The sequence below is a fragment of the Schistocerca cancellata genome, chromosome 6, assembly GCF_023864275.1.
Source record: "Schistocerca cancellata isolate TAMUIC-IGC-003103 chromosome 6, iqSchCanc2.1, whole genome shotgun sequence".
Lineage (NCBI taxonomy): Eukaryota > Metazoa > Arthropoda > Insecta > Orthoptera > Acrididae > Schistocerca > Schistocerca cancellata.
In genome coordinates this window covers 238675579-238691241 of record NC_064631.1, presented here as the reverse complement: position 1 = coordinate 238691241, position 15663 = coordinate 238675579, and the positions used below count along the sequence as shown (strand labels likewise).

The window sequence follows — 15663 nt, the reverse complement described above, 5'->3', positions numbered from 1 at the left end:
GAGAGGCCTTGCAGGCGATGTCTTGTTTGTTAGCAAAGGCACACGCGTCTGCTATGGTCCATTAACGCCAGATTTCGCCGCACTGTCCTAACGGATACGTTCGTCGTACGTCGCACATTGATTTCTGCGTTCATTTCACGCAGGGTTCCTTCTCAGTTAGCACCGACAACTCTGCGCAAAATGGCGCTGCTCTCGGTCGTTAAGTGAAGACCGTCGGTCATTGCGTTGTCTGTGGTGAGAGGTAATGCCCGAAATTTCGTATTTTCAGTACACTCTTGATGCTGAAAATATTGAATCCCAAACAATATCCTAAATGGAATGTCCCAGCCACCAGTCCGCGTTCGATATCTGTTATTTCCCATCATGCGGCCATAATCACGTCGGACATATTTTTACATGAATCACCTGGGTACAAATGACAGCTCCGCCAATGCACTGCCCTTTTATATCGTGCGTACGCGAAACCACCGCCATCCGTAATATGTGCATATCGCTCTCCATGACTTTTGTCGCCTCAGTGTATTTCTATGAACAGAAATGGACATTAGTCGATGGATAGAGTCCCGATACAGTTTCTTCTAGTTTAATCTTAATCACTACGATGATTTTCTCCACAAGGTTATGGCGATGATCCGGTCTTGACCACTGATTGCAACAGATACGCATCGCTCCAGACGAAGTCACAACATAGGGTTAAATCTTGACTCCAGAAACATTTACCTTTTTTACGAATGAAGAAGCCACCTCAGTACCGCTTACTCCCCCATACTATCCCACGTTTCTTGTCCATGTAAATATTTTACAAACCTCTATTTATCTCTGTAACATTTATTTTCATAATTATTGTGGTATGGGTCCCGGCAGAGGTTCGAGTCCTCCCCCGGGCATGGATGTCTGTGTTTGTCCTTAGTATACTTTAGGTTATGTAGTGTGTAAGCTTAGGTACTGATGATCTTAGCAGATTTCACACACATTTTATTGTGGTATGAAAGTATTTTCGGGTGCTACATTCTTTCTGTTTCCGTATTGGTTTGTATCTTTAGAAAATCATTTACTGAGTCCCGCACAGCTGATAATTTTGATTAAATGCAGTGAAACAATGAAAGTATTCGACTGGGGCCTCAGTGTTCAAAGTATTATCACGTGCTGGTGACTACGAACATAGAAAACCTTGCTTCTTTTAACTGAAAAGGAGTAATCGCAAAATTTTAAGTAGAAAACATAAAAGTACGTAAATAATTTTGTTTGTTTTCGGATATATGTTTGCAGTCTTAGTTCATGTCGAATTTCCTACGCCACGGTACTATAGTATTCCGTTAAATTACGCAAAATAAAACAGCGCAGCCCACTGATAAAGTTGAGTATCTTACGGCAAATCATTTTCTGCATCTCAAGGTGAACAACGGTGTAACATTCCTTACTGAATCGGCGGAACTGTGCGGCAGCAACGCAGTATCCTAATATGACAACAGTGGTCAGGCGGCGCAGACGTTCCAATATAGTCAGAAAAGTGTCAATGGCGAAGAACGAAGTGTCTGATCAGCTTTCTGCAAAGCAAAAGAGGTAATGGCCCTGGTACCCGAGGACCAGCTATCACAATAGCTCGATAGTGGAAAAAATAAAAAATCAGTCATAGATCAGTTTTCAACATATTCATCTTCACTGATGAAGAACGAAGCGAAGTTCTCTCCGAGAACTAACTTCAATCACAACAGAATTGGTGGCCCCTATGTTCAAAGTTCGGCGTATAAAAGTCGAGGTCGTAGTGGAAAAGTCATGGAACAATTTTCAACATCGCGCCCATCACTTTAGACATGACAAACGTAGCGGCTACTACTCGCAGCGTTCAACAGTGGAAATGTTACAATCATGTCGGGTAAACCCAAATGACGTCTTCAGCTACCTCATTATGAGTGCTGGTTGCGTCTATATGATCCGGAAACACAGGGGCAAAAGCTGCAGTGGGCTCATGTGGATTCATCACTGTCATCTGGCAAAGTGTTGCTGAGTCCTCTTCGCGGCTGCTTTGGTGTGATCTTCTCAGTGCTGCTTTCGTCTAGTATGGGGTCCTCCATACTCAAATATTGTCAAATTTATTTTAACTTTTCTGAAGTGGAAGTTGAGAACCAGCCCAGCGTTTTCCAAAACGAGCTTAGGAAACGGCCTAAAACGACAGTCGTAAAACGCCTAGTAATCGATTCATCCGAACACCAGGCAGGTCGTGTGAACAGTCGCCCCGCCAGGATGAAGAGCGTAAACGGCTTTCATCAACACCGAGATATTTTCCTTGTATGGTCAGGGCAGCTTACCGCGGAGTTACACGATCCGCTCTCGACTATTTAGGTCACCGCCGGACCGCGCTAGGTGAGTTACGCCCTACGCTTCTAGTCGGCACTACTAGCAGTTCCGTCCGGCCGCATTAGCAGTTCAGTTCCAGTGCATTCAGTAGGCAGTATCAGATGTTTCGTCTCAGCGCTCCACACCGCCAGACCCGGCCCAGTTCATACTGGTCTTTACCCGCAGCTAGTCAGCCGTCACACGTCGTCAGTACGGCTCTGCAGCGTCCCGGATCTTCACGCCGCCGCTTATCACGACTCTAGGGCACATTGCGTACCCAGATGACAAACAACGTCACAAGAGAGATATTTTTGTTGTCATTATATGGACATTCTTGTAAGGACTGAGTTTCGTTATGATAATTCGCTTCTTCTTTTAAAAGTGTGTTCGACCACTCATCAGGGCGAGAGTACTTCTGTCGTTAATTCTCTGTGTGAATTCAGTCACGTCTGGCTGCAGTGGTGTGACGCTAACAGACAGTGATGCAAAACTTTTTTTCATATGTGTAGTATCGTGTACATGTCTTACTCTGAAATGTAGCACAGCGTTTAATAAAAGTTGCTTGGACTGTCATAGCTTAATTTTGAGGCCCCCTCGTTCATGTTATTCATCGAACGTATAGCCAGAGACAACCAAACCTTTTTCACTGGATACGCAATTTTACATTTCTCTATAATCTTCGCATGAATTTGATACTTTTCCCAGAGCGAAATGAATGTTATAGTTCTCATCATACACTGAAGAGCCAAAGAAAATGGTACACCTGCCTAATATCATATAGGGCCCCCGAGAGGATGCAGATGTGCCGCTACCCGACGTGGGATGGACTCGACGAACACCATGAATCCTGCAGGGCTGTCCATAAATCCCCAAGGGTACGAGGGGATGAAGATATCTTTTGAGCAGCACATTGCAAGGCATCCCAAGTATGCTCAATAATGTCCATGTCTGGGGAGTTTAATGGGCAGCGGAAGTGTTTAAACTCAGAAGAGTGTTCCTCGAGACACTCTGTAGCAAATCTGCCCAAGTCCGTCACATTGCACAATGGACAGGAATCGATGCAGGTGATCAGACAGAATGCTTACGTACGTGTCACTTGTCAGCGTCGTATCTAGACGTATCAGGGGTCCCATTTCACGCCAACTGCACACGCCTCACACCATTACAGTGCCTCTATAAGCTTCAACAGTCCCATGCAGACATGCAGGGTCCATGGATTCATGAAGATGTCTCCATCCGCTCGATACAATTAGAGACGAGACTTGTCCAACCAGGCAACATGTCTTCAGTCATCAACAGTCCAATGTCGATGTTGATGGACCCAGGTGAGACGGAAAGCTTGGTGTCGTGCAGTCATCAAGACTACACGAGTAGGCCTTCGGCTCCGACAGCCCATATCGATGATTTATCTTTGAATAGTTCACACGCTGACACTTGTTGACAGCTCAGCATTTAAATCTGCAGTAATTTGCTGAAGGGTAGCACATCTGTCACGTTGAACGATTCGTCGTTGGCCCCCTTTTTGCAGGATGTTTTCCTGGCCACAGCGATGTCGGAGATTTGATGTTTTTACCGGATTCCTGATATTCACGGTACACTCGTGAAATGGTCGTATGGGAAACTCCCCGCTTCATCGCTACCTCAGAGATTTGCGTCGCATCGTTCGTGCGCCAACTATAAAAGCATGTTCAAACTCATTTAAATATTGATAGTCTGCCATTGTAATAACAGTAACCGATCAACTGCGCCAGACACTTGTCTTATATAGGTGTTGCCGACCACAGCGCAGTATTACATATTTCTGTATTTGAATACGCATCCCTATACCAGTTTCCTACGCTTCAGTGTATAGCACATCGTCGTAAACTCCTTATAGTACCTCTGGTGGCAGTCTTGTAAATTTTCGTTTTAATTTACGTCAGCTCCAGGACGCTCAAATGTATTGTCATGTCATTATCAGATGATGGTGCATACACTTAGATGATGACATGGAAATAAGACGAATCATGTAATGATACCACCTGAGTTACATGAGGATGAAACATTGTAATTAAGAAAAAATTAATCGTAGTCACGGATGATCTCGCCATCTGCGGAAAGTCTGAGATTGCAACTAATGGAGAGAAGTCTTCCGAAGTAAGAGTTATTTCAGGTGTGCCGCAAGGGAGTGTCATAGGACCGTTGCTATTCACAATATACATAAATGACCATGTGGATGACATCGGAAGTTCACTGAGGCTTTTTGCAGATGATGCTGTGGAGTATCGAGAGGTTGTAACAATGGAAAATTGCACTGAAATGCAGGAGGATCTGCAGCGAATTGACGCATGGTGCAGGGAATGGCAATTGAATCTCAGTGTAGACAAGTTTAATGTGCTGCGAATACATAGAGAGACAGATCCCTTATCATTTAGCTACAAAATAGTAGGTCAGCAACTGGAAGCAGTTAATTCCATAAATTATCTGGGAGTACGCATTAGGAGTGATTTAAACTGAAATGATCATATAAAGTTGATCGTTGGTAAAGCAGATGCCAGTCTGAGATTCATTGGCAGAATCCTAAGGAAATGCAGTCCGAGAACAAAGGAAGTAGGTATCAGTACGCTTGTTCGCCCACTGCTTGAATTCTGCTCAGCGGTATGGGATCCGTATCAGATAGGGTTGATACAGGAGATAGAGAAGATCCAACGGGGAGCAGAGCGCTTCGTTACAGGATCATTTAGTAATCGGGAAAGCGTTGCGGAGATGATAGATAAACTCCAGTGGAAGACTCTGCAGGAGAGACGCTCAGTAGCTCGGTACAGGCATTTGTTAAACTTTAGAGAACATACCTTCACCGAAGAGTCAAGCAGTATATTGCTCCCTCCTACGTATATCTCGCGAAGAGACCATCAGGATAAAATCAGAGAGATTAGAGCCCACTCAGAAGCATACCGACAATCCTTCTTTCCATGAACAATACGAGACTAGAAAAGAAGGGAGAACCGATACAGGTACTGAAGGTAGCCTCCGCCACACACCGTCAGGTGGCTTGCGGAGTACGGATGTAGATGTAGATGAATGGAGATGCGAGAGTGAATTGAAGAGCGGCAGGCCCACGTGTGGAACAGCCGGTGGGACCGCTCTCTCCCGGCGCTGCTCTACGCTGCTCTTCCCGGCAGCAGACGAGAGCGAAGACGAGTCGACGAACCCGCTAAGTGGGGCGGCCGGTCGCGGTCGCGCCCACACGCGCCTACGCCGCTGACCTTGTCAGCTCTCGCTTTCCACCTGCCGGACGCCAGCTGGAGCGCAACACACGCACCGGCCACACCGGTTCCGGGGTGCTCGCTCAGCCAGCGACCAACTGAAAATATATCAGCTTATTATATTAGTACATACACTACTGGCCATTAAAACTGCTACACCACAAAGACGACGTGCTACAGACGCGAAATTTAAGCGACAGGCAGAAGATGCTGTGATATGCTTTTCAGAGCATTCACACAGGATGGCGCCAGTAGCGACGCCTACAACGTGCTGACATGAGGAAAGTTTCCAACAGATTTCTCGTACACAAACAGCAGTTGACCGGCGTTGCCTGGTGAAACGTTGTTGTGACGCCTCGTGTAAGGAGGAAAAATGCGTATCATCACGTTTCCAACTTTGATAAAGGTCGGTTTGTAGCCTATCGTGATTGCGGTTTATCGTATCGCGACATTGCTGCTCGCAGTTGGTCGAGATCCAATGACTGTTAGCAGAATATGGAATCGGTGGGTTCAGGAGGGTAATACTGAACGCCGTGCTGGATCCCAACGGCCTCGTATCACTAGCAGTCGAGATAACAGGCATCTTATCGGCTTGGCTGTAACGGATCGTGTAGCCACGTCTCGATACCTGACTCAACGCATGGGGACGTTTGCAAGACAACAACCATCTGCACGAACAGTTCGACGACGTTTGCAGCAGCATGGACTATCAGCTCGGAGACCATGGCTGCGGTTACCCTTGACGTTGCATCACAGATAGGAGCGCCTGCGATGGTGTACTCAACAACGAACCTGGGTGCGTGAATAGCAAAACGTCATTTTTTCAGATGAATCCAGGTTCTGTTTACAGCGTCATGATGGTCGCATCCGTTGATTGGCGACATCGCGGTGAACGCACATTGGAAGCGTGTATTCGTCATCGCCATACTAGCATATCACCCGGCGTGATGGTAGGGGGTGCCATTCGTTACACGTCTCGGTCACCTCTTGTACGCATTGACGGCACTTTGAACAGTTGACGTTACATTTCAGATGTGTTACGTCCCGTGGCTCTACCCTTTATTCGATCCCTGCGAAACCCTACATTTCAGCAGGATAATGCACGACTGCACGTTGCAGGTCCTGCACGGGCCTTCCTGGATACAGAAAATGTTCGACTGCTGCCCTGGCCAGCACATTCTCCAGATCTCTCACCAACTGAAAACGTTTGGTCAATGGTGGCCGAGCAACTGGCTCGTCACAATACGCCAGTCACTACTGTTGATGAACTGTGGTATCGTGTTGAAGCTGCATAGGCAGCTGTACCTGTACACGCCATCCAAGCTCTGTTTGACTCAATGCCCAAGCATATTAAGTCCGTTATTACGGCAAGAGGTGGTTCTTCTCGGGTACTGATTTCTCAGGATCTATGCACCCAAATTCCGTGAAAAGGTAATCACATGTCAGTTGTAGTATAATATATTTGTCCAATGAATACCCGTTTATCATCTGCATTTCTTCTTGGTGTAGAAATTTTAATGACCAGTAGTGTATTATTTTCTTCTCGGATGGATCAACTAAGGACCAACTTCAATTTTCGGTTTCTTGTTCCCTGGTCTCTCCTTCTCTTCCTGGACCCTGTCATCTGTTCACTACTTTTTCCTGACTTTTGACCACTTCATACAACTTTTTCATTCCTTTACCTTGGAATCCTTCGATATTCAATACTTTTTCCGTAAATACTTTCATTTCGTAAGCTTTAACAATTTTTATTTCTAAATCCTATTTTACTACAATGATCCAACTTGTTGTTCACTTCTTATACAACAGATATTTGAAGACCTGGTTGGTGAAGCTACTGTCTTTCATTCTATTTGAATGTCCAAAAAAACCAGTCTTCTTTTCTCATTACTTCAGATACACGGACTCATAAACAGCATTCCAGGGGGTGTTTTCCATCAGGATGACACTAGCCAACATACCATTGCTGTAATTCAGCATGCTCTACAGTGTGTCAACATGTTGTCTTTACGTGCTCGATTTTCGGATCTGTCTGCAATCGAGCAGATATGGCACATCATCGGGTAACAACTCCAGCGTCATCGACAAATAACATTAACCGTCCTTGTACTGACCGATCAAATGCTACAGGCTTAACTCCATACCACAAACTGACGTCAGACACATGTAGCACACAATACATGTGCGTTTGTATGCTTACATTTAACATTCTATCGGTTACACCGGTTAATAATGTACCAGCATTTCGCATCTGCAATGGCTGATCTCGCGCTTACTTTAATCATATGTTACCTGGACGAAAGTATTCCCGTAATTTCATTATTCTACATTAATTACTTTTGGTGTTGCGATTTTTTTCCGTCTGTGTACCTATATGACACTGCAAGTACCCACAACTTTCTGTTCTTATTGTCATGTTGACTATGCGAGATGTATATTGGTAATAGCATAATTGTTGCTTAGTCATCTCTCAGTACATATTCTTCAAAATTTTTGCAAGAGGGTTCGTGAGAACTACGTCGTCTTTTTTTCAAGAACTCCGATTGATTTCCCCGAGCACTTTTGTTAGACTTCGTTTGAGTCACACCGATCTGTTACGATTCTAGCATTGCGTACCTGTATTCGTTAGATGCCGGTTGCTGTGCCTACTTCGTACGGACGCTGTAACAATACCTCATAGTTGATCACGCTATCTATTAGAGTACACCGCGTTTCTCCAGGACGCTTTCAACAAACGTAAGTCTTCCATTGGCGTCCATTGCCATCAGAAATGTTCCTTCAGTCTCCAACAGAATGATCTCTTCCAAGCCAACCAGCATGAATTATGAAAACATCGTTCCCACGAAACGCAACACGCAGTTTTGCCACATGACCTCCAAAAAGTCGTGAAGACGCTGCAAGACAGACGCTCAGTAGCTCGGTACGGGCTTTTGTTGACCTTTTGAGAACATACCTTTACCGAGGAGTCAAGCAGTATATTGCTCCCTCCTAAGTATATCTCGCGAAGCGACCATGAGGATAAAATCAGAGAGATTAGAGCCCACACAGAGGCATACGACAATCTTTCTTTCCACGAACAATACGAGACTGGAATAGAAGGGAGAACCGAATGAGGTACTCAAGGTACCCTCCGCCACACACCGTCAGGTGGCTTACAGAGTATAGATGTAGATGTAGAATCGTGGCAGTCAAGTACGTGCAGTGTGTCTTGACATCCGCAAATCATCTGACTACGTTTATTATCGCATGTCATATCAAGCGAAATTTGTTATTGTGTTAATGTTTTGGTGACAGGGCGTGCACAACATGGTATCTTGGATGGGGTCGACAAATGTAGAAGTCACTTCAGACATGGACCAGGGAAGTGTGTAAGGACCCTTGCCGTTCATGTTGTATAGTAACTATCAAGCTGAAAATGTTAATAGTAACAGACTTTTCACAGGTGATGAAGTTACTTATAATCAACCAGCGACTGGCGAAAGCTTCACAGATATTCAACCAGATCGTGATTATTTTTCAGAGTGGCACCGTGATATGCAGTTTGCTTGAAACGTTTAGAAATTTAAAATTGTACGCTTTACAAGATAAAAAAAAATGGTATCTTATGACTATCATCTCATTGAGAAGCAACTTGACTCAGTAAACTCACGCAAATATATGAGTGTCGCAATTTGTAGGGATATGAAGTGTGATGATAATATTTGGTATTTGTTAAAGCTGGTGACAGATTTCGGTTCATTGATGGGATACTAGGAAAATGCAAAGTCTACAAAAGAGTTTTCTTACAAAACACTCATGCCATCCACCCTAGAATGTTGCTTAAGTGTGTGCAACCCATATCAAACAGGGATATTGGGACGTTGTAAAGAAGGGTAGTACGAATGGTCACTGGTTTGTTTAATCCCTGGGAGAACCTCTTGGAGATGTTAAAGCTAATTGCAGACTATCATGGAACCCTACTTACAAAGTTTCAAGGAATATCTTTAATAAGAAATCTAGGAATATACTACAACACTCTTCGTGTCACCTCCCTAGGGACAGCTAAAACAATACTACTTACAGGGCGCTCGGAGACGTTTCAGCCATCATTCTTGCCCGTGTTCTAGACGTGAATGGAAGTGGAAGAAGCTTTAATGTGTACCCAGTGCCATGCTCTTCACAGTGGTTTGCAAACATGAAGATGTGGAAATGAACAGTCTTCGTCTGCGCCATTCTGCACGAGAGACTTAATGTACTTTTTTGTGCTTTGCAGGCAGTGTTCCCCGGAAGGGCACCAGTGAACAGGGCACTCTCGCTGCAGCAGCAGACGCAGATCCTGAAGGACATCCAGCACCGCTTCACGCCCCTGCAGCTGCCGGCCAGCACGCAGCAGGGGCCGCTGCTCTACTCGCAGCAGTCCACCTTCCCCGGAGAGCCTCCGTCTCCGGCAGCCTCCGCCGCGCCATCCCAGCAGCCGTCTCTCTCGCCGACGCCCCAACAGGTGTTCCCTACAGCTCAGCAAACACTGGCCACTGCTCAGCAGACGTTTGCTGCAAACACGCAGTCCGCGCCTCAGCAGGTGTTTGTTCCTTCCAACGGCGTACCTCTACAGTTCTACAGCTCGCTACCGCAACCCGGCGGAACATTTTCGATTACTCCTCAGCAGAGCAAATACTCCGTCGAGGCAGCGCAGAACGCCCCACCGCCTCCCGCCGCTAGAGTGGCGCCGACAGATTCCTCGAACCGAGTGCGACTGCTGCACAGTGAAGGTGCCGGCGAGCAAGTATTTCTCCAGAGCGACAGGCAGCAACTGTTCCAGCAGATCAAAGATTACAGTGGCGGGCGCGATGTAGCCGAGACGAGATCTTCTGGAGCGGAGCCGACGCTCCAGCCGCAGGCGTCGTCCTTCAGACGTACCCCTGCAGCTACTCAAGCGTCGGCCTTCACACCGACGCTGACCTCTGCCCAGCGGGAGGAACAGAGGCTGCAGCCGCTACAAACACTCCTCCAGGAGCAGCCGTCCCGCTCTCAGATTCCACAGACGACTTCGACACCCCGACCACAGCTCTACACCTCCCCGTCGCCCGCACCGGAGCATCAGAAGAAGGCCGTTGAACGCTTGCAGACGCAGTTCCAGACACAACTGCAGCAGCGACAGGAACTCATTCGCAAGCTGAAGTTGGCTATTGCAAACGCTGAGGTCCCCATCACCGCCGACCGTTCGCAAGTGGAGCCCAAACCTGGAAGTTCCGGCTCTCCTCCTCCAGTTATCTACCTGGCAAATGGGAACAAACTCCAGCTGGTTAACTCCGCTGACGAGGCCGCGCTTGCTGATCCCTCGAAACTGGAAATCAAAAAGGGACCCTCCGGGACTCCTCCTCCGGTTATTTACCTCTCCAACGGCAACAAACTTCAGCTGGTAAGCTCACCTGAAGAGGCTGCACTTCTGCAGTCGTCGATCCAGTCGACTACACCAACTCCTGTCACGACTCCACCGCCGCCAACAGTCTCGTTCGAGGAGCTGACCAAAGGGGTGCTACCACCGGGAGCTCAATTCGAGGTGATAAGGCACAAGCAGGATGGTGGCCTCGAGGAAGTCGGGAACCTACCTCCCACGTTGCCACAGAAGAAAGTTACTTTTGTCTTCCTAGAAGAGCAACCGGACGGCACTATCAAGGTTCAGGGAGTGAAAGGAAACACGGGAAATGCGCAGAACGACGGACAGTCATCTCCTCCTGACGTAGATCAAATCATCAAGAAGCTCCAACAAGGAGAACTTAAGTTACCTCCGTCGAACAAGCAGCCTGAAGTTCCACAATTCCTTCCATCACCAGGTACTACTCCACAAGAATCGTCTCCCTCAGCCACATATATTTCAAGCAAACCATCCATTCAAAATGTCCGGCCAACAGTACCCAAAAATGCCGTGATTCCCTCCCAAGTAAAAGAGCAACAGTTTACTCCAACAGACGGAATTGCCAACCAAGTTTCTTACCAGTACTTCAACATCCAGCCCTCTCGAGGCACGCAATCATTCTCTTCCATCTCCTTCTCCCCGAGCGTGGACTCCCAAGCATCGCCGTCGGCGTATCCTGAGATCGAAGCGACGAACCAGTTTGGCAGCACTCCCACCATCCCGACGCCGGTTGCGCCTGGTCTGGCGAGGCAGAACTCCCCTACGATCCAGGCGCCTACGGACGCCAGTGCAGAGTCGGTGTTTGTCTCAGCCTCGTCCTCACAGACGGTTTCTCCCATCAGAAACCAGTTTGTCGACTTCGACGCAAAGCGACAGAAAACTCCACGCTTCCGTGTGGCCACGACTACATCCACCACCTCAGCGCCTTTAACGTACCGTCCGCAAATTTCTTACCGCAGAACAACGCCCTCATCGGTTCGACTGCCATCGTCGCAGAACTCCCGCAAGGAGTCGCCGATACTCTACAGACCACGATACCGCTCGACAACGCCAGCGACCACGTCAACTACAGCGGTGTACAGCACGCAGAGTAGCACTCCGTTCGAGGACCACACTGTCGCTCTTCTGAACCAGGTGAACGGCCAGGACACAGTACAGAAGCAGTCCGTCAAGAGTCACCACGTTCCGCCCGTTTCCAGAAATGCGACCAAGTCCCTGTACGAGAGCTCCAGTTTCCTGAGAAACGCTGCCGAAGCGACCTCGCAGGAATCCGTTTATCAACAAACCTCACAAAACCAGACTCTGAGCGACGTGCTGAGAACTTCTGGCTTGTACGCTATGGCGAGGTTTCTGAAAGAATCTTCGTTGGACAGCATCCTCAATGACACTGGTAAGATATTTTCGTTTATATTTCACTGGTAGAGCTATTTACAAAATTCTCTCATTCGAGAAGAGCAAATTTTGAAGAGCAGTACAGTGAGATCATATAGGAACATGTAATACTCTAAGCAATTCCAGTTTAGGCTCTTATGAAACTTCCTGATACATTAAAACTATGTACAATACTGGCCATTAAAATTGCTGCACCAAGAAGAAATGCAGATGATAAACGGTTATTCATTATACTAGAACTGGCATGTGATTATATTTCCACGCAATTTCGGTGCATACATCCTGAGAAATCAGCACCCAGAACACCCACCACTGGCCGTAATAACGGCTTTGATACGCCTGGGCATTGAGTCAAACAGAGCTTGGATGGCGTGTACAGGTACAGCTGCCCATGCTGCTTCAACACGATACCACAGTTCATCAAGAGTAGTGACTGGCCTATTGTGACGAGCCAGTTGCTCAGCCACCTTTGACCAGACGTTTTCATCAATTGGTGAGAGATCTGGAGAATGTGCTGGCCAGGGCAGCAGTCGAACATTTTCTGTATCCAGAAAGGCCCGTACACTACCTGCAACATGCGGTCGTGCTTTATCCTGCTGAAATGTAGGGCTTGGCAGGGATCAAATGAAGGGTAGAGCCACGGATCGTAACACATCTGAAATGTAGAAATGTAACGCCCACTGTTCAAAGTGCCGTCAATGCGAACAAGAAGAGACCGAGACGTGTAACCAATGGCACCCCATACCATCACGCAGGGTGGTACGCTAGTATGGCGATGACGAATACACGCTTTCAATGGACGTTCACCGCGATGTCGCCAAACACGGATGCGACCATCATGATGCTGTAAACAGAACCTGGATTCATCCGAAAAAATGATGTTTTGCCATTCGTGCACCCAGGTTCGTCGTTGAGTACACCATCGCAGGCGCTCCTGTCTGTGATGCAGCGTCAAGGGTAACCGCAGCCAGGGTCTCCGAGCTGATAGTTCATGCTGCTGCAAACGTCATCGAACTGTTCGTGCAGATGGTTGTTGTCTTGCAAACGTCCCCATATGTTGACTCAGGGATCGAGACGTGGCTGCACGATCCGTTACAGCCATGCGGATAAGATGTCTGTCATCTCGACTGCTAGTGATACGAGGCCGTTGGGATCCAGCACGGCGTTCCGTATTACCTTCCTGAACCCACCGATTCCATTTTCTGCTGACAGTCATTGTATCCCGACCAACGCGAGCAGCAATGTCGCAATACGATAAACCGCAATCGCGATAGGCTACAATCCGACCTTTATCAAAGTCGGAAACGTGATGGCACGCATTTCTTCTCCTTACACGAGGCATCACAACAACGTTTCACCAGGCAACGCCGGTCAACTGCTGTTTGTGTATGAGAAATCGGTTGGAAACATACCTCATGTCAGCACGTTGTGCTCTGAAAGGCTAATCATTTACATATCACAGCATCTTCTTCCTTTCGGTTAAATGTCGCGTCTGTAGCACGTCATCTTCGTGGTGTAGTAATTTTAATGGCCAGTAGTGTACTTGACTGGGAGTCTAACCAGGGCTCTTTATCTCGCGGGGTTCATCGTGACTATTCCCGACAAGCTGAAAGCTTAAAAAAAAGTTTACGGCCCTTTATAAAGTTTTTGTCATGGCACTGTGTACAGTCATTCCAAAAGTTCCGAGACGGAGTTTGTTCGTGGTGTATTAGAAACGTCAATGCTGCAGCGACTAATGTGGCAGCTTCACCTAAGAACTGTAAACAACAGATGTGCATTCGACCAGTAAGTTGTGAGCAGACATTCTCCAGAAAGTTTGGAAGACGAGAAAAGTGTGTGCGAAGTTTAGCACGCACACCTTGACTCCCGAACAAAAAATAACGCGTGGATGCCTGCCGAAACTTGATCGAAACGAAAAACGCAACATTTCTTTTCTGGAATTAATCATTACGCAGGACGAGATGTATTGTTATAAACACAAACCTACCACGAAACGACAAAACGCAGAATGGGTCTCTGATGTGTTGCCGAGACCCTAGAAGGCGCGAATGAGACTCCCGAGTTGAACAACATCTTAAGAAGGACTTTCATGACCGTTTCATATGGTTGTGTGAATCCTGTGCATTATGTCCAATTGGGGGCAGACTAAGTAGAACAAATGAAGCACTGAAGCCACCATAAAATTTCTTTCTCTAATCTTTATTAATTCACTCTCTAAATCTATAAGACAGACGGGGCACATTTCGACATCACAGCTTTTTTGTCGGGGCTTCTCTTGTTATGTAAGGACATTCACCTCGATGTCAACGCCGCAGAAACGCGTATATGTGTAAGCTAGAGAGCATTCTTAATTGCCGCTTGCGCAACTGTAGTGCAGTGTATACCGAAATTCACGAGAATGTGTGTAAATTTCTTTTTTGTAGCCCGTACTGTACCTGTGAATGTAATTGGTTTATCTTGTATATAACATCACAATGAAGCATCTTCGACATATTAAACGTACACAGTTTACAAAAATAACACCAGAAGTTTTCAAAGAACACGGAATTTGGAAATTTGTGGTAAGGTCTTATGGGACCAAACTGCTGAGGTCATCGGTCCCTAGCCGGCCGGTGTGGCCGTGCGGTTAAAGGCGCTTCAGTCTGGAAACGCGTGACCGCTCCGGTCGCAGGTTCGAATCCTGCCTCGGGCATGGATGTGTGTGATGTCCTTAGGTTAGTTAGGTTTAAGTAGTTCTAAGTTCTAGGGGACTGATGACCACAGATGTTAAGTCCCATAGTGCTCAGAGCCTCATCGGTCCCTAAGCTTACACTCTACTTAATCTAACTTTAACTTACGCTAAGGACAACGCACACACCCATAGCCGAGGGAGGACTCGAACCTCCAACGGGGGAATCCGCGCGAACTGTGACAAGGCGCCAAAGACCGCTCGGCTATCCATCGCGGCTCCAAGAACATGACATTTCAGTACTGCAGAGATAATGACTTACATGTTATGGAGCATTATCTTAGTCTTAAAACTATATTTATTCACATATTCTACAGAAAACTAATATTATCATCCATTCTTTTCAGTGGCTAAAATTAAACGAAAAAATTAGTATTACAGGCTACGAAAGTCACAGATAAGCCAACGCTGTAAATTTTAACAAAAATTCAACATATATTCTTCTCTATGTCTGGTTATATTTCACTACCATTACGCAAGTTGCAGCTAAGAACGCACTATGACGCCTACGGAAAGGTGTTTGGCGTGTTTGCATCGCTATGAAGGTCCTTCCATAACAACTCAGC

The 15663-nt window shown here is 46.7% G+C and overlaps 1 protein-coding gene across 1 annotated transcript in view; it reads left to right on the top strand.

The window, feature by feature from the left end:
* The window catches only part of LOC126191112 (mucin-5AC), a 304373-nt gene that overhangs the window by 122852 nt on the left and 165858 nt on the right, over positions 1 to 15663 (top strand). The window contains exon 2 of the mRNA XM_049931854.1: positions 9835 to 12367. Within this exon, the coding sequence (XP_049787811.1) occupies positions 9835 to 12367 (2533 nt within the window). The remainder of the gene's footprint in view (positions 1 to 9834; positions 12368 to 15663) is intronic.